The 19,363-nt window shown below is 43.4% G+C and overlaps 1 protein-coding gene and 1 pseudogene across 2 annotated transcripts; one reads left to right on the plus strand and one right to left on the minus strand.

Annotated features, from left to right (window-relative positions):
* The first annotated feature begins 219 nt into the window (after positions 1 to 219).
* Positions 220 to 12,516, plus strand: LOC311133173 (host cell factor 1-like). Its single transcript, XM_084166616.1, has 28 exons — positions 220 to 327; positions 1,494 to 1,688; positions 2,535 to 2,683; positions 2,834 to 2,994; positions 3,123 to 3,331; positions 3,448 to 3,532; positions 3,672 to 3,778; positions 4,016 to 4,195; positions 4,333 to 4,569; positions 4,844 to 4,992; positions 5,085 to 5,264; positions 5,399 to 5,623; positions 6,004 to 6,111; positions 6,218 to 6,434; positions 6,522 to 6,652; positions 7,047 to 7,185; positions 7,329 to 7,537; positions 7,696 to 8,031; positions 8,182 to 8,614; positions 8,704 to 8,840; positions 9,085 to 9,346; positions 9,497 to 9,808; positions 9,918 to 10,012; positions 10,123 to 10,257; positions 10,339 to 10,524; positions 10,677 to 10,974; positions 11,105 to 11,168; positions 11,293 to 12,516. The coding sequence occupies exons 2-28, from the start codon at positions 1,499 to 1,501 to the stop codon at positions 11,330 to 11,332; spliced, it is 4,974 nt and encodes a 1,657-aa protein (XP_084022742.1). The 5' UTR covers positions 220 to 327; positions 1,494 to 1,498; the 3' UTR covers positions 11,333 to 12,516.
* A 2,044-nt stretch (positions 12,517 to 14,560) lies between these two features.
* On the minus strand, positions 14,561 to 19,186 carry LOC311133449 (ras-related protein Rab-7a-like; annotated as a pseudogene). Its single transcript has 4 exons — positions 19,179 to 19,186; positions 16,964 to 17,095; positions 16,626 to 16,821; positions 14,561 to 15,874 (listed from the first exon to the last, which is right to left on the minus strand). The product of its transcript is annotated as a ras-related protein Rab-7a-like (transcript).
* Between the last annotated feature and the right edge of the window lie 177 nt (positions 19,187 to 19,363).

Here is a 19,363-nt window from a genome sequence, read left to right on the forward strand (position 1 = left end):
AACGAAATAAAGGAAATGTTTCAGATGTCCAAATGTAAATGCCCATTTCAAATATATAAAACTAAATTACGTAGGTTGTTTTGAAGTCAAAACGCACGTTTAGTTTACTCCAATATGCATTAATTGATAGCGGTTCTATACTAGTCGCCATGTTTGTTTTGGGTGACGCCAAATCGCTGTATTTTCCTCCCCTTTTGGTTGTCAAGAAGATGGCAGCTTCCAGGCAGGCATGAGAGGGAATACTTCTTCACAAATCGAATGAACTTGGGCTAGTGATTCAAGAGTAGACCCCCAAATCGTCTTATTGGAAATAGTGCATCGAAAGAAGTAAGTAATATGTCTTACGGACGTCAGATTTTGTGAATATAGGTGTTTTGTTGTGGCGGACTGTACGGCCATTTTTCTTGAGGGAGCTTAAAAGTAGGCCGATTTTCGAAAAGATGGCTGATTCCAGAGACGGCATGATAAATAACAACACTTTATTTGAAATGTAACATATTGAATTGCATTACACTGGCTATATAATACATGTATATTTATGTAACTGTATTGTATGTAATCGGTACATGACGCTGTGCTAGTAAGCCTCCCATGCTAACATTGTGAGCCAGCTGGCTACGTTAGTCTATTAGCCATAACTATGTAGTGCACGCGCGGTTTTCTAATTGATGTGTTGTAAAAGTTTGACATTTCACGTGATATTGTACATCTGACAGAAATTACATTCGATTACACTTTAAAGATGTATAAACGTTTAATGAAACGCATAAGTGGCGATAGATTGAATGAATGTGACAAATATGGCGACTCACAGAGAAGCATGAAAATAGCAATCCACAGTAAACGGGTCTAATTACAAATGCTTTGCGTCTATTTGTGGTACACTTCATCCACATATTTAGTAATAGGACTGTAGTGGCATATGGCTAGTGCACCTTATTGTTGAAGCAGTAGGTTAAAGCTTAATTTAGCTAACACAAGTATTTGTCTTTTTAATTTGTATTCTCTTCCGCCATTTTTCAGACTGGCGGAGGTTTGTTTGGTTGTAATACAAGATGGCTGCTCCCATAGAGAGGCACTCTAGGGTTGCTTCAAAACTTTAACTGCAAGATGCAACGGCAAAAAATGACATTTCCAAGGACGCGCAATATAACTTTGTTATGTCGAATACATTTGTATTCTCTTTAGAGTGAGTAGCTATTAGGTGTATCATGATTCATTATAATAATAGCCGGCTTTTTCCCTTTTTGCGAAGCGTCGGTAAAATGGCGGCTTCCCTGGAGTTTACAATTACAATATAATTTTTTCACATCTACGCTCTCAATGCATCGCGTTTGGGCCCATCAATCGATTGCACGTGCAGTCTTCACTTTGCACAATTTGTCTTAGTTTTAGCCTCAATTCGCAAGTATCAATAGACCTGGTCATCAATCTTGCTTTGGAGTTCTCATTTTCTTGTTTAAACAAACATTTTTTATTTATTTATACTGAAGAGGACATGACTGGTTCCATGGTGTCTGGGACCACTGGTTCAACTCTGCAGCCACGATGGAAGCGGGTACTAGGATGGTCTGGACCTGTCCCTCGGCCCAGACATGGTCACAGAGCCGTTGCTATAAAGGAATTGATGGTTGTTTTTGGAGGAGGAAATGAAGGAATTGTGGATGAATTGCATGTCTACAACACAGGTAAGATAACTTAGTTTAAAATGTTAGCCATGCAGCCGAATCTGCATATTGCCACCAACTCTCCATACACTAATTTAGTTTATGTAATCAATTACTGTAGCAGGTACGTCTTTCATTGACAGATACTTTCTGGCTTCTAATCCGATGGGCCCCTCTATATGGTCCATTCGCCCGCTGTTGTCACGAATAGTAGTCTGTTTTGTGTGGTGTGCTGGAGTCTGATCAGATTTAGGGGGAAATGTAGCCTGACATATTCCCCGACAAACTGTCGCCGTCTGGTGGCACAGAACTGAAAGCGCACAAATGAAAATGGCGCGCTAAAATAAAATGGACGACAGGAGCACTGTTTTGAACATTGGATTATTGGATGCACGCAATTTCTGTTCACTGTACTGATATTGTCCCGAGTAGCAAAATTAGTTATTTCAACATTTTGTTCCCAAGAAAGACAGAGTGCAGCAATTCCCTACCTTATTCTATTATGACTTATGCAGTCAACATGCACAGTTATAAAAGTGTTAAATTATAATTTTCTGTTACGTTTTTATGAGAGAGCAATGATTGTTACAGTTGAAATTTCAGTTGATGTTTTTAAACTTTGGGTTATGCAGATATAAGTACAATGCATAGGACATACGTCATGCACTTCTCATGTGACACTTTCAAACAGACCTGGCCCGAAGAAGATGCAGGTTGCATTTGTCAGAGATGCTTGGATCATGCTCGAGTAAATATTTACTCAAAATAGCATTTGCTTCACATCTCACATCATAGGCCTACCTAGCACTTGACCACCCAACAATGTCTACCAGTACACACAGACTAATCTCTATTTATTTAATCTAGCAACAAACCAATGGTTTATCCCTGCGGTTCGTGGTGATATTCCCCCTGGATGTGCTGCATACGGTTTTGTTTGTGATGGCACCCGGCTTCTGGTGTTTGGTGGAATGGTGGAATATGGAAAATACAGCAATGATCTCTATGAGCTACAGGTAATTGAATGCTTACAGCACACTCTTGCTCTAAAGATTGGTAGATATAAAGCCAGGGATAAAATGGCTGTCTAAGTATTTATAAATAGATAATGATTACAGCATGCTATCATCTTTTGCATATGTCTGTCTATGCTTTTTCTTGTTCAGGCCAGCAGATGGGAATGGAAAAAGTTGAAAGCTAAGACCCCAAAAAATGGCCCACCTCCCTGTCCTCGACTTGGCCACAGTTTCTCGCTGGTGGGCAACAAGTGCTACCTGTTTGGAGGACTGGCTAATGACAGCGAGGACCCCAAAAACAACATCCCCAGGTACCGTTTCCTTAAGAAGGAAACGTGGGGTAACAGGATAAACTGATGCTGTGGAATGGAAGCAAACGGATAGTTTGTATTAAGCAATTAGAAAGACATTCTGACTGAAATCTCTCTTTTGTCACTAGATACCTGAATGATCTGTACACCCTGGAGCTTCGTGCTGGCTCCAGTGTTGTGGGCTGGGATATACCAATTACTTATGGCGTTTTGCCGCCTCCTCGCGAGAGCCACACTGCAGTAGTGTACACAGAAAAGGACAGCAAAAAATCTCGCCTGATCATCTATGGAGGGATGAGTGGCTGTCGTCTGGGAGATCTATGGACCCTTGACATCGGTAGGCTCCTTAGTTAACAGTATTGCCATATTATTGTATATAATCACTCTTTGTCTCTTACTCGCATTAATCAGTCTTGTCAATGTATTATCTAAATGATCTTGCTCTGTCTGCAGACACCCTGAACTGGACTAAGCCATCAGTGAATGGCACAGCACCTCTGCCCAGGAGTCTCCACTCTGCCACCACCATCACAAACAAGTGAGATCTCCCCGAATACCTGTTGGAATTATATTATGATCATTTAGATCTCTGGAATAACAATTGGTTAAATCTCTCAGCGGTAGCCTATTTATGATGACTGCTTGATTCTCATTTCTTTGTCTACTTATCATTGTAGGATGTTTGTGTTTGGGGGATGGGTTCCCCTGGTTATGGATGATGTGAAGGTGGCCACACATGAGAAGGAATGGAAGTGCACAAACACACTGGCCTGCCTAAATCTTGGTTCGTCTCCCCATTTTCAGTTATTGGTGCTACTACTTGCATTAAACCTTACACACTGAATAATGTTTATCTAGATTTTATTTGTGTGTTATGAATTGATCTACTTCAACAAACTCTGTCTAAGTGAAAACATTCACTGTGACACTTCCATTGGTAAATGGCACAGTGTCACCTGGTGGTCAAATTATATTGCTGTCAAAAAATAAAATGTAACCCTCATGTTTCTTTTTACCCCAGACTCCATGGCCTGGGAATCAGTGGTGATGGATACTCTGGAGGACAATATCCCAAGGGCCCGGGCAGGACATTGCTCTGTGGCCATCAACTCCAGGTTGTATGTCTGGAGCGGCCGTGACGGTTACCGTAAAGCATGGAACAACCAAGTCTGCTGTAAAGACCTCTGGTACCTTGAGACAGGTGAGTCACCTCTATGTTGCTCATTTACACTGGTAAAACAAGCCGACAGTATTTGCTCAACTGTGCTCTTGGCAAGGCTTACTCTGCTTCTGTTGATTGCTTATAAGAAATGTGACCATTTTGTGTTTTGGTTACAGAGAGGCCACATGCTCCCTCGAGAGTGCAGCTAGTCCGTGCCAACACCAACTCCCTGGAGGTAAGCTGGGGTACTGTGTCCACCGCAGACACATACCTGCTGCAGCTGCAGAAGTACGACATCCCAGCTGCCACTGCTGTCACCTCGCCGGCCCTCAATGCCACCTCCTCTCTGCCAGGGAACTCGCCTAAGAGCCCAGCCACAGCTGCTCCCTCTGCTCAGAACCTACCACACACAGGTATCACTATTGTGCCCCAGGCTTCCTCCCCTACTATCCTTCCCAACATGCCCAGAATCCCGCTGGCTGCCTCCACAGCTCATGGGCCAGGTAAAACCATGGATGTCCTTGTTCTGTGGAGGTTGTTTGTACCATTTTATGGACTATTGTCACAGATCGTTTTCATTGTTCACTTTTACAGCCCATTGTATTTCGATAACCGTATACCAAAATGATATGTAAAAAGCAGACCTCGAAGGCTCCAGACTGAGCCGGTTTTCTGTTGTTTTGACAGCTATCTTGAAGGTTGCAGCGCCGCTGTCTGGCACGGGTACCTCCCTTGTCACTGTGCGACCCAACCAGGCTGGGAAATCCCCTGTCACTGTGACATCACTTCTTCCAGGAGTTCGCATGGTTGTTCCTGCCCAGAACGCCCAAGGAACAGTATGGACAATTGTGAAATGGTTTTGTTATTCAAGGTTAAAGAGTAATGTAAAGAGTATTGTCTCACTCAGGACTGTTTGTTTTCCTTTTAGCCAGTTGGCAGCAGCCCTCAGATGAGTGGCATGGCAGCTTTGGCTGCAGCTGCAGCAGCCACACAGAAGATCCCACCCTCTTCAAGCACTGTACTCAACATTCCAGCAGGTGCCACCCTTGTCAAAACCATGGCTGTCTCCCCTGGCTCCACTACAGTCAAAATGGCATCTCCTCTCATGGTAAAACCTATCAAATATCGGTCTGTAAAAAAAAATAAACTCAATGGCAGAATGTGTCCATTTGTCAGGCAGTCTCTGTCATGGCCCAGTTTTGAATTTACACCCTAAACACATTTTGTTTTTTCTGCATCCAGGTTAGTAACCCAGCCACTCGCATGCTGAAGACAGCTGCAGCTCAGGTGGGCACAGCAACCGTATCGTCACCTAACTCTCCCAACAGACCCATCATCACTGTCCACAAGTCAGGCACGGTTACTGTAGCCCAGCAACACCAGGTGGTTACCACCATGGTGGGAGGAGTCACCAAGACCATCACCCTGGTCAAGAGCCCCCTCACAATGGGAGGCAGCGGCACTCTGGTGAGAGAACTAGACAGTCTTACAGAACACGGAGGGGAGGGAGTACAGGGAGAAGGCTGTGAGAAATGTCTCTCCTTATACAAGATCCAACTTAAGAATTTTATATGCATGCCGTGAACTTAGAAATTGTTTTTCACACTTTAGAAATCTTATATGGCCTAGGCATGAACCTGTGATTGAAGATGTGGCTGTGGAAAACGCCAAGAAAAGGAACAGCTTGAGTTCATAGATCTGCACGACTGTCAGGGTCAGTTAGATTGGCCACACTCACAGGATAGCCGTACTCACAGTTCAGTTGTCCACATGACACTGATCTCCTGATGCCAAATACTGTGATGTTTTCTGGTGACTCATAAACTTGAGTCTCTCTCCTATGTCAGCAGATCTCCAACCTTGGCAAGATGATGTCTGTGGTACAAACCAAGCCAGTGCAGACATCGGCTGTTACAGGCCAGGCTTCCACTAACCCTCTCACACAGCTCATACAGGTCAGCTATCTGCATGAGTGCAGGAAAAGGAGGTAGCTAAAACTCCATGGACAGGCTCAGCCGGCTTTCAGTTGATCATGCTCATAATCCACTTTGTCTCCCGTAGACTAAGGGTACTCTCCCTGCCGGCACCATACTGAAGCTGGTGACCTCAGCGGACGGCAAGCCCACCACCATCATCACCACGTCCCAGGCAGGAGGCACAGGGAGCAAACCCACCATCCTGAACATCAGCGGCATGTCGCCCACCACAACCAAACAGGGCACCACCATCATCAAGACCATCCCTATGTCTGCTATTATGACCCAGCCTGGAGCCACAGGTCAGAACCAACTGACTTAATGTTTCAGGGACAATACAGCACAATACAATAGGACCATATGCTGACAGTTGTTTTTGTCGCTAACAGTGACCAGCAGCACAGGGAAGACGCCCTACACCATCCTCACCACCAAGATGATGACCACTGGCACGCCAGGCAAAATCATCACTACAATGCCCAAGCTTGGCACTGCAACTGGCCAGCAGGGGCTGACACAGGTACCTCACAGAAATGACCCTTCCAAACTCTTGTAGAATATGCATTATTGATATGTTTATGCATAATATTTATAGGCTATGTGAAACAATTGTAGATGTTTCAGTTTTGACATTGGTGCCCTTTCCCTTAAAAAAAAAAAAAAACGTTTAAATATCACCTGGAATTTTATATTTAGTTACATTTGATAAATATCATACGGCTAAGTACAGCAAAGCATTTGGAGCAGTTGAAATGCATGCATACTTCTGGGGACTATATTTGGATCTGCTCTGTTGATTAGTGCTACTAATACTGTACATTTGGCTGTATCAAATGTCTTGCCCCAGTGGATGAGTGTAATAGTGCCCCCTAGTGTCTCAATTATATTATTATACCTACACCTTGGTTTTTTAGGTGGTTTTGAAGGGAGCTCCGGGCCAACCTGGAACCATTTTGCGCACTGTACCCATGGGTGGAGTCCGACTCGTCACCCCTGTTACGATGTCTTCTGTCAAGCCCAATATAACTACACTGGTCGTCAAGGGAACAACTGGTGTGGATAACGTTTCATAATTACACCTTGATTAAAAATGGCAAACAAGTGCTGTCTGTTCAATTCATAAGTAAGCAGTTACATTTTATCAACCGAAGTTCCAGCTGTCTGCCCCTTGTTGATTAGTGCTTGGTTTCCACTAGGTGTCACCACTGTGGGAACAGTCACAGGGACGGTCTCCTCCAGCTTGGCAGGGGGCATTGTAGCCAGTGCTAACGCCTCTCTGGTAACTCCCATCACCACCTTGGGCACCATCGCCACCCTGTCCAGCCAAGTTATCAACCCCACTGCCATCACTGTGTCAGCAGCCCAGACCAGTCTGACCACAGCCACTACCCTTTCCACCTCCATGGTAAGACAGCTCTGTGCTATTCTTTATACAAAAATGTAGATGTAGCTTCAATTATGTTCTTGAGAATTGGAACATGAAATGTCATGCTGCACAATGTGGTTAACTTTTTGATTGGGTTTTCTCAGTCATAATCAATACCTGATGTGCTCTCATTTCAGTCGGCAAACCAGCCAACCCAGGTGACTCTCATCACCACCCCCAGCGGGGTTGAGGCCCAGCCAGTGCAGGACCTGCCTGTGTCTTTCCTGGCCTCCCCCACCTCTGAGCAGCCCTCCTCCACTGAGGTCGGGGATGCCCCTGGTACTGTCACCATGGTCTGCTCTAACCCCCCTTGTGAGACCCACGAAACAGGAACCACCAATACTGCAACCACAGCCTCCTCCGCTATAGGTGGGGTGCAGAGGGTCTGCTCCAACCCTCCCTGCGAGACCCACGAGACTGGAACCACCAACACCGCAACGACCGCCTCCACCGACATGGGCGGGGCAATGAGGGTGTGTACAAGCCCTCCGTCAGAGACCCACGAGACGGGCACCACTAACATCTCAACCATCGCCCACTCCATCATGGGGTCTAACCAATTGGGCACTGTCCAGAGTAGCTCATCCTTTCACCCCTCATCTCTGTCTGCCTCTCCCCCTCAGATGACCACCTCTACTTCCCCTGGAACCTCCACAGGCAACCAGGGACCAGAGAACCTGAGCACTGGCACCACCTTCACCCACACCACGGCACGCTCCAACATGGGCTCAGCCCAGACCGGCACCGTGCAGAGTCCCAAGCCAGCCGTCAGCTCTACGGTCTGCTCTAACCCGCCCTGCGAGACACATGAAACGGGCACAACCAGCACTGCCACTCAGTCCTTGTCCAGCATGGGTAATGGGCAGACTGGCACTGTGCAGAGGGTGTGCTCAAACCCACCCTGTGAGACCCACGAAACAGGGACCACCAACACCCCGTCCCAGGCCAGCTCCAACATGGCCGGGAACCAGACAGGGACGGTGCAGAGGGTGTGTTCCAACCCCCCCTGTGAAACCCACGAGACTGGCACCACCAACACGGCAACTACTGCCACAGGTATACCGCTAGAATAGATACTTGTTGTTTTTAATGTTTTTATTTTAATGTAGGTTTATATTTCATGCCATGTGTTGTGTTTCCTACAGCAGATGGAGCAGACAGTGCCACCAGCAGTACAGAGACTCCCTTCACCACTGCATCAGGAACAACCCCAGCCGCCACCCAGAGCAGAGCCATCACTTCTGTGACCCAGTCCACACCAGCCCCGGGGCCCTCAGTACCTGTAAAGAAACCCCTAACTGAACTAACAATGCTTTGCCAGTCTAGACTCTACTGATACACTAGAAATTCCACAATTGTCATAATAAGAGTTTAGTTCTAAATTACTCACTGGCATGGTTAGGCAAATTATCAGCAACTAATGCCAAAAATAAATGGATTATATGGAAATAATTAATTAATCTTGTCCATTTGAGAATTTGCACTCATTAATTTCTAACATTTTTTATTATTTTTTTTACCTCCAGTCCATTTCGTCGATCACTGAGGGTGCAGCAGGTTCCACAGAAGAGCCCATGCAGACAGACGCGGCTACGGAGGGGGGAGGCACAGCTATGGAGACTGAGCTGTCCCCAGAGTTGTCAGAGGGACAGATGGGGACAGGTCTGTCTGCAGAGGAGCTGGCTGTGACTGCAGCGGCGGAGGCAGCGGCGCAGGCTGCAGCCACAGAGGAGGCCCAGGCCCTGGCCATCCAGGCAGTCCTCCAGGCAGCACAGCAGGCAGTCATGAGTAAGTATGGCCCTCAGATTGGCAGTGTATTACCAGGCAATTGTTGGTAAATGATAATGGATTAATCTCAAAATACTTTCAATGTGTGTGAAGACGAGCGCTACCCAACTGCAACAATCTCACAATCAAACTGCTTCTCTGCATGCATAGACGAGGGTGATTCTGGCTCGGCCAGACAGCAGGCCACCACAATTCCCATCGTCCTGACCCAGCAGGAGTTAGCAGCCTTGGTCCAGCAGCAGCACCAGCTCCAGGAAGCTCAGGCCCGGGCTCAGGCCCAGGCTCAGGCCCAGGCTCAGGCCCAGGCCCAGCAGCAAGGAAACGCTCAGGCTCCGCCCACGGAGGGCCTTGCCCCCGCAGACAGCCTCAACGACCCTGCGTCTGAGAGCAACGGACACACCGAGATGGCTGCAGCTGTCTCCAGCGCTGTGGCATCACTGCTGCCGCACACATCCACTGAGAGTAAGTATTTCTTTAAATGATCTTTTAGGAGTGTAATTCTTTGTTCTTACTAATAGTGTTTCTCCAGGTCTTAAATTGACCTCTCCCTCTTGTCCCCTTGAATCTGCAGCCCTGGCCCCCTCAAGCACATTTGCTGTTGCCAGTCCAGCAAAGCTGCAAGCTGCAGCTGCTCTAGCAGAGGTGTCCAATGGCATTGAGGGTGGTGTGAGTACTCATAATGTCCTGCTTTTATCCTGCCTGTTTGATCAGAATTTGAGAGGAACGTTGAATGGAACACCATGTTCTAAGTCCCTTTATGTCGTGGTCATATACAGAAGCTAAACCTTCAACCAGCCCCTATCAAGACTCTTGTAAAAAAAGAGAACCAGTGGTTCGACGTTGGCATCGTCAAGGTGACAAACATGGTGGTTACGCACTTCTTCATCCCAGGGGACGATTCTCAAGTAGAGGTAAGCCTCAAAGCTGGATTCATGCCTTTTATGGCATAGAGATCAGAGTTCAGTGCAGCACTAACAATGTGTGTGTTGTAGGATGACTCGGGCGCCATCCCAGACTATAACCAGATGAAGGAAATGGAGCTGCAGCCTGGCACAGCCTACAAGTTCCGTGTCGCTGGCATCAACGCTTGTGGTCGTGGTTCCTTCTCAGAGATCTCTGCTTTTAAGACCTGTTTACCAGGCTTCCCTGGAGCACCTTGTGCCATCAAAATCAGCAAGGTAAAACTGCAAACTAGTCATGGAACAATTACTGTATTAGGGCACCCTTAACAAATAATCACGGAGGTTGTCGTTTTTCTAGTCTTGATGGAATGTGGATTGTATTTCTGCTGGTTTTGCGTTAAAACAACGGTTCCATCTTTACCCCTCAGAGCCCAGATGGTGCCCACCTCACCTGGGAGCCTCCCTCGGTGACATCAGGGAAGATCATTGAGTACTCTGTGTACCTGGCCATCCAGAGCACCCAGACAGCTGAGCCCAAGGCCTCCACCCCAGCCCAGCTGGCCTTCATGCGGGTGTACTGTGGGCCCAACCCCTCCTGTCTGGTGCAGTCCTCCAGCCTCTCCAATGCCCACATAGACTACACCACCAAGCCCGCCATCATCTTCCGCATAGCCGCGCGCAACGAGAAGGGCTACGGCCCTGCCACACAAGTCCGATGGCTGCAAGGTGGGTAGACTTTCATTTAAATTCTGCTGTTCAGCAAAATGGAGCAGCGTCTTGTCGATTATAATTATGGTTGTACTTGTTTTAAGTGTTTAACTACGGTTTCTCTTAAATTGATTTTTCCTCTTTTTAGAGTCCAGCAAAGATGGCGCCTTGGCAAAACCTGCCCCAAAAAGACCAGTTTCCTCACCTGATACGTAAGTACCTGGTTCCATCTAATCTAGCCTACATTTCACACACATTATCATCACTAACTGGTTGTGGATTAACATGGCAAATTATCTTTAAAATAAATGGTTTGCTTTCTGTCTGTCCCTGCAGTAAGGCTGCTGGTCAAAAGAAAGCAAGAACGGACCAGTGAGATCGCACAGATGACCTCCCCCCACTCGCTGTCATGTTTGACCAGGAAGACTCATCCCTCCATCTCTTCATCCTCATCCTGACTTCACCCCATCCTCAAGTTAACCTACATCCAGCCAGCAACATAAGCAAAATGGCAGCAGAAACCCTAGATGAAAGTAAATAAGAGATATGGTTCTGTAGGCAAGACTCCTTTTTCTATAGGTCATACTATTTCTAGAGCAACACAAATTTAAAAAAGCACATTATAGCTTTTACTTCATAATTCTTTTTTCTTCTTTCCCCCCTAGCTACTTTTATTATACATATTTTTGGCTACTTTCAGTAGTTGAGCAGTTGTAGAGAAACATTTACAGCTTCCAAGCTGTGAGCCGGCCTGAGCTTAATGTTACTTTAGTTTTTAGTTTTATCTTTGGGGAATGTAGGGAGAGACTACATGAGATGATGTACAGTTTGAGGATGTGCTGAACAGGAGGCAGTGGTGGCGTTTAGTTTAGATGGTAGGAACAATCAAAATGGGAAAACAAACAAAGGGGGACATTTTTCCCTCAAGCAGAAATGTGCTTCATTTAAGAAACGAATCTATACCGATATCATACTGGACTCCAGTCTCCTAGTAATCTCATCAGTGTGCTTTCCCCCCAAGATGAGGACTGAGGGCTGATGCTATGAAGTGGACAAAGGATCGAATGACGAAGGAAAACATTTGTAGAGAGGGACCGACTTTTCTAGGACTGAAACTTGCAGCATACACATGACACCTTGCAAAAATCTTCCCCAGAAATTAGCAAGCACTGATGCAGAAGATCTTTGTAGTTTATTTTTGTATTTTTTAAGCTTTTCCTTGTGTCACCGTGCATTTTTAAATCGTCAACAACTTTTTTTTATTTTTGTTTACTATTGTTAATCTCCATCGTTTTCAAGTGTTGGTGGGAAGAGGGGTGGCAGTGCTGAGGTAGCCACTAGATTTTTAAATCTTGGTTTGATCAGTTGTAAGTTCATGTTGTATCAGAGGGTATGAAAAATAAAGATTTTTGTATTTGTTCTGACTAGGACCCCAGATGTAATAGGACTGAAGGGAATTTGAAACTGACACAGGCTTTTACTTTGTTTACTACATCTTTCAATGCTTGTGTCACTGTGTGTATGCCAAACATGGAAAATGAATGAATATAATGAACAATCTGATCAGTTCTCAAATTCCTTCCCTCTTTCCCCCCACATTTATTTTAGACCAGGGATGCCCAACTGGCGGCCCACGTTTTCTGAGCCAAAAATAATATATATATAGAGTACCAGTCAAAAGTTTGGACACACCTACTCATTCAAGGGCTTTTCTTTATTTTTTACTATTTTCTACATTGTAGAATAATAGTGAAGACATCAAAACTATGAAATAACACATGGAATCATGTTACCAAAAAAGTGTTAAACAAATCAAAATAGATTTTAGTTTCTTCAAAGTAGCCACCCTTTGCCTTGGTGACTGAATGCACCAATTTGTAAGTCGCTCTGGATAAGGGCGTCTGCTAAATGATGTAAATGTAAATGACTGCTTTGCACACTCTTGGCATTCTCTCAACCAGCTTCATGAGGTAGTCACCTGAAACAGGTGTGCCTTGTTAAAAGTTAATTTGTGGAATTTCTTTCCTTCGTAATGCATTTCAGCCAATCAGTTGTGTTGTGACATGGTAGGGTTGGTATACAGAAGATAGCCCTATTTGGTAAAAGACCAAGTCCATATTATGGAAAGAACAGCTTAAATAAGCAAAGAGAACTGATTGGCTGAAACGCATTACAAAGGAAAGAAATTCCACAAATTAACTTTTAACAAGGCACACCTGTTTCAGATGAAGCTGGTTGAGAGAATGCCAAGAGTGTGCAACGCTGTCATCAAGGCAAAGGGAGGCTACTTTGAAGAATCTCAAATATAACATTGATTTGTTTAACACTTTTCTGGTTACTACATGATTCCATATGTGTTATTTCATAGTTTTGATGTCTTCACTATTATTCTATAATGTAGAAAATAGTAAAAGTAAAGAAAAACCCTTGAATGAGTAGGTGTGTCCAAACTTTTGACTGTTACTGTGTGTATATATATATACACACTACCGTTCAAAAGTTTGGGGTCACTTAGAAATGTCATTGTTTTTGAAAGAAAATAAATTTTATTGTCCATTAAAATAGCAAATTGATCAGAAATACAGTGTAGACATTGTTAATGTTGTAAATGGCTGATTTTTAATGGAATATCTACATAGGCGTACAGAGGCCCATTATCAGCAACCATCAGTCCTGTGTTCCAATGGCACGTTGTGTTTGCTAATCCAAGTTGATCATTTTAAAAGGCTAATTGATCATTAGAAAACCCTTTTGCAATTATGTTAGCACAGCTGAAAACTGTTGTGCTGATTAAAGAAGCAATAAAACTGGCCTTCTTGTGACTAGTTGAGTATCTGGAGCATCAGCAATTGTGGGTTCGATTACAGGCTCAAAATTGCCAGAAACAAATAGCTTTCTTCTGAAACTCGTCAGTCTATTCTTGTTGTGAGAAATGAAGGCTATTCTATGCGAGAAATTGCAAAGAAACTGAAGATCTCGTACAACGCTGTGTACTACTCCCTTCACAGAACACCACAAACTGGCTCTACCCAGAATAGAAAGAGTGGGAGGCACCGGTGCACAACTGAACAAGAGGACAAATACGTTAGTGTCTAGTTTGAGAAACAGACGCCTCACAGGTCCTCAACTGGCAGCTTCATTAAATAATACCCGCAAAACACCAGTCTCAACGTCAACAGTGAAGAGGTGACTCTGGGATGCTGACCTTCTAGGTAGAGTTGCAAAGAAAAAGACATATCTCAGACTGGCCAATAAAAAGATTAAGATGCACAACACTTTTCAGCTCACATAATTGCAAAAGGGTTTTCTAATGATCAATTAGCCTTTTAAAATGATCAACTTGGATTAGCAAACACAACGTGCCATTGGAACACAGGATTGATGGTTGCTGATAATGGGCCTCTGTACGCCTATGTAGATATTCCATTAAAAATCAGCAGTTTCCAGCTACAGTAGCCATTTACGACATTAACAAGGTCTACACTGTATTTCTGATCAATTTGATGTTATTTTACTGGATAAAAAAATTGCTTTTCTTTCGAAAACAAGGACATTTCTAAGTGACACCAAACTTTTGAACGGTGGTATATATATATATATATTTTTTTTTTTTTTTCATTGTTGGCCATAAGACTAAAAACATCAGGAAATCAGCTCTAAGTGATTTTTAATTCAGGAAATCTGTTCCAAAGTATTTCCACGTATAATAGAGAGACGTGATTGTATACAAATGTAAGCAAGGTTTGAAATGATTGTTTAAGTCATATATCTGGTTGGGCTTCTTGCGGTCAATTTGCAGTCTACAAATGATTTGTTATTAAATTCCGGCCTCCCGACCATCCACTTGAAAAAATCTGCCCGCGGCTGAATCGAGTTGATGATCGCTGTTTTAGACTATGAAAAATTATATTGGTAGACTTTCTTTCCTTATACTGTTAAGAACCACCAAATACAATGAAACATTTTTTAAGGCTCTATTTTAACATCTATAGAGGTGAGGTGTGCAAGTTAATTGTGAAAGGTATACCTTTAAATTGGGATGTCTTGGTGGGAAGGAAGAAGCATAGCCAGAGTTTGGACTCGCTTGTAAATTAGTTCCTCCATAGCAAGAATAAAATAACATCTTGGCCTTTTTATATAATTACCTGTACCAAAATGTTTTTACATGTTGGTCATTTCTCGATTGCCTTTTGTGTCTTGACTTGTAAAAAAACCTACCATCTCCCTGATTTAATTGCTATGACTTGCATTTATTAAACATATTTGCAAGTCAAACACAGCAAGGTTCATTACCAAAACATTTGGATTCAGGATAAATCACACTTGGAGTTTTATAAAGAGGGAAATCTTGGGAGTGGGCATGACTGTATTCAGTAGTTGGTGAAATAAAGAGTTTTCAGAATGGAAATGGCCAGAGAAGAAGTGAAGCCAAGGGAGAATGTGTTACCTCTCTTAGGATTGTAGTACTTGCACCTTGGTTTAATTTCTTCTCTGGCCATCACCTTAGTCTCCAGATTCTCCTGATTTACTTCTATAATGAAACCCCTATTTCATATACATCCATGATTTTGTATGTGTCAGTGTCTGTTGAGCAAAACTAGACATATGCATGCAACCAGTGTATTTTAGTAGTGATGCCTTAAGTTTGACCATAAGGATCTAAAAAATTAACAATGAGTTTGTTCCTTTCCATGTGGTATACAAATGTGTCCTTTTCTTCCACAGTACCTTTACCGGGTCACTATTTTTGCACCCTTATTAGGTCGGTCATCAGCAGTACCGAGGTCTTTCAGAACTTTTCCTCCCACACTGGGGCAGGTGCTGGTCTTAGCACTGACACTTGTCGTCGCGAGTTTCTTTCTGGCTGTTTGCAGGTTATCTGGAATTGTCCTGTATTTTCCGATGTGTGTTTTTTGTACTGTAGGGAGTAATGTAGCCTTTATCATCAAAATAAACATGTTAAACATCACATTATTTCCAGTCATTGTGGGATAGTTTGATACACTAGCAATACTCTGCACACATTCATAATGCACAGTGATTCGTAGTTTGTTACATTTATTATTCCATAGTTTGGATAATAAACTACTGAATAAACACCAGTCCTAGTGGCTGCAGTCATAATCACTTTCACAACTGCAATCCCCAAAGAGACCTAACACTGACTCACTCACCTGTTGTAAAGCTGTGCTGGCTGCATTTGAAAAGGGCTTTGCCACATCAATGTCCCCCTTCGCTCTTCCCTCACAGTACTGTGCACCTATCTCTTCACAGCACAGCTTGCTTCCAGCACACCTGCAAGAAAGGAAAATACGCTTGTTCTGGACAGATAGCTATTTTTAATGGTGACAGAAATCAGGCTGAGGACAACATTTCCACCAACAATGCATTTCAATTGTCTCCAGTGGCTTCCTCTCATCTTCCTTCACCTCCGCTATTGTGAAATAACTGAAGTAATTTCTAGTGAAGTCAGACACGTTTCAGTGTCAACCTTCTTCAGTGTGTGTATAGTGAAGGCAAATATCTGGTAGGTTAGCCTTGGGTCAGGGCATTCGCTGCTACTGTTTTCCCCTATCTTGTGTTTTCAGATCAGTGTCAATACAGGAAGGAGAAGATGAGGAAAAAACACTGAAGATCATTAAGATGTACCCTAATGTTTAGTGACTGACCTCACGTTTGTTGCTCAGCTCAGTCTTGTTACCTATCACAATGAATGGAAAGTCAGTCAGGTCACTCTTTCTCCAAACCTCCAGAGCAGAGAAAGAGGTCTCTGATGTAATGTTAAACATAATTAGGCAACAGTGAGAGCCCCTATACAGGGTCGTACCCAGAGACTGGAAACTCTGCCCCGGCAGTGTCCCAGATCTGAATGAAGGGAGAGACCAATATCAGTCTGGTTATGAGTTGAGACAAGACAGTAGCAGCCACTGTCGACAGCTATTCAATTACTTAATGTGTTGGGACAGATTGGACATAATTAAGATAAGTTCCACAAACAAGTACTCACCTGCAGAATGACTGCACTTCCATCTAGGCTCAGTTCTTTGGTGAGAAAGTCAGTCCCAATGGTTGCTCGGTACATGTTAGTGAAGCGATGATTTACATACTGTATCTGTTCATGAAGGAGGATTTTCCCACCCTGAGCACACACTGAGTTCCCCTTTCACCTCATTTTGGGACTGGGTCACACACAAAATTGAATGACAGTTCACTTTACACAACAGTGATATGGATGCAATTATCATTGATTAATTGAATTTATGATATGAACATTATTTGATACTGTGCTATCATAAACAATAGGCTATAGGCCTACCTTGTCCAAAAACTATTACCTTTATAGTAATTTGACACCGTTTTTATTTTTTTCCAGTAGCCTAATTTGACCCTATGTTGCATCTCAGAAACAAAGGAGGGGATTCCCAAAGATAAAGTGATCTACCCTTTACAAGCTCCTTTCCAGAGAAAAGTCGCACTATGGGGCACATATGGCAACTATAAATAATGACAAACATACATTGGCCAGCATTGTCTAATATAATTTTTCGGACTTATCCAGAATTGCAGAGATTTTCAAATTCTGTCATGAGTTCAGCTGTCTCGTAGCGGATCCTATCTGAAAACAGCCTGACTGCCTGCACCTTTCCCTGTCTTCAATTTACCTGCTATGTATGTCCCATCAAATTCTGTAAACATATTCAACAATGGCAACAACTTTGGTTAAAGGTTTTAAAAAATCCAAGATCTGAGGTAATTATAGATTTACGTTATAGATTTTATCTCACGTTTGTCTTTGGTTCTTATCATTTACAACTGCGACCTGGCCAAGATAAAGCAAAGCAGTGCGATAAAAACAACAACAACACAGAGTTACATATGGGGTAAAACAAAACGTACAGTCAATAACACAATATAAAAATAGAACATCTATATACAGTGTGTGCAAATGTAGTAAGTTATGGAGGTAAGGCAATAAACAGGCCATAGTGCAAAAATAATTACAATTTAGTATTAACACTGGAGTGATAGATGTGCAGAAGATGATGTGCAAATAGAGATACTGGGGTGCAAATTAGCAAAATAAATAACAATATGGGGATGAGGTAGTTGGGTGGGCTAATTACAGATGGGCTGTGTACAGGTACAGTGATCAGTAAGGTGCTCTGACAACTGATGCTTAAAGTTAGTGAGGGAGATAAGAGTCTGCAGCTTCAGAGATTTTTGCAGTTCGTTCCAGTCATTGACAGCAGAGAACTGGAAGGAATGGCGGCCAAAGGAGGTGTTGGCTTTGGGGATGACCAGTGAGATATACCTGCTGGAGCGCATACTACGGGTGGGTGTTACTATGGTGACCAATGAGCTAAGATAAGGCGGGGATATGCCTAGCAGTGATGTATAGATGACCTGGAGCCAGTGGGTTTGGCGACGAATATGTAGTGAGGGCCAGCCAACGAGAGTGTACAGGTCACAATGGTGGGTAGTATATGGGGCTTTGGTGACAAAACGGATGGCACTGTGATAGACTACATCCAATTTGCTGAGTAGAGTGTTGGAGGCTATTTTGTAAATGACATCACCGAAGTCGGTAGGATAGTCAGTTTTACGAGGGCATGTTTGGCAGCATGAGTGAAGGAGGCTTTGTTGCGAAATAAGAAGCAGATTCTAGATTTAACTTTGGATTGGAGATGCTTAATGTGACACCTAGGTATTTGTAGTTGTCCACATATTCTAAGTCAGACCCGCCGAGAGTAGTGATTCTAGTCGGGCGGGTGGGTGCAAGCAGCGTTCGAAACACAATGTTCCTCCTTTTTTGTCCACATTTATTTTCTTCATTTATTCAGCTGGTTATTAACTTGAACAATTTGTACTAAAGTTTCTTTAACAATACATTTTTGTTTTTTTTATTCCTGAGATTTCAATCTTGCATTCACTGCGGTGCAGACAATCCCATCCCAGTGCAGTAAGCTACTAGAAGCCTGGCGCCTTGGCAAGTGTTTCAACAACGGAGTCAATTACATGAAAGTGAATGAAGCCAATTAACCATTGAATGAAGACAACTTGAAATGAAAGAACCCCAGCCACTGAAACAATTCCACCACCAGAGGGTGGTCTGTCATATGATGTAATATATGGGCCTACACAAGGATTTTAGGAATCTTGCTAGGGTTCTATCAGCTCTCTCTGTTCCTAGGTGTGCTGAACGTCACCATCACCATCATCACCATGCCATGATTAATCAAGATTGCATATCATATTATACACTCAAGATTTGATCTTATTTTTGATAAATACATTCAACATTTTATATCATTATCATAATATTTGTAAAAGACGGGGCTAACAGAGTATCAAATAAGAAATATCTTATCTTTTCCAATAGGAAATATAAAATTAGACAGTAAAAGGG

This window comes from Coregonus lavaretus (assembly GCF_964263955.1).
Source record: "Coregonus lavaretus genome assembly, chromosome: 8".
Lineage (NCBI taxonomy): Eukaryota > Metazoa > Chordata > Actinopteri > Salmoniformes > Salmonidae > Coregonus > Coregonus lavaretus.

Coding starts and splice junctions, on each gene's coding strand:
- LOC311133173 (XM_084166616.1), top strand. CDS start 1,499: ATGACTGGTTCCATGGTGTCTGGGACCACTGGTTCAACTCTGCAGCCA. Junction 3,533..3,671: donor GCCACCACCATCACAAACAA/GTGAGATCTCCC, acceptor TTATCATTGTAG/GATGTTTGTGTTTGGGGGAT. Junction 4,993..5,084: donor CCCAGAACGCCCAAGGAACA/GTATGGACAATT, acceptor TTTTCCTTTTAG/CCAGTTGGCAGCAGCCCTCA.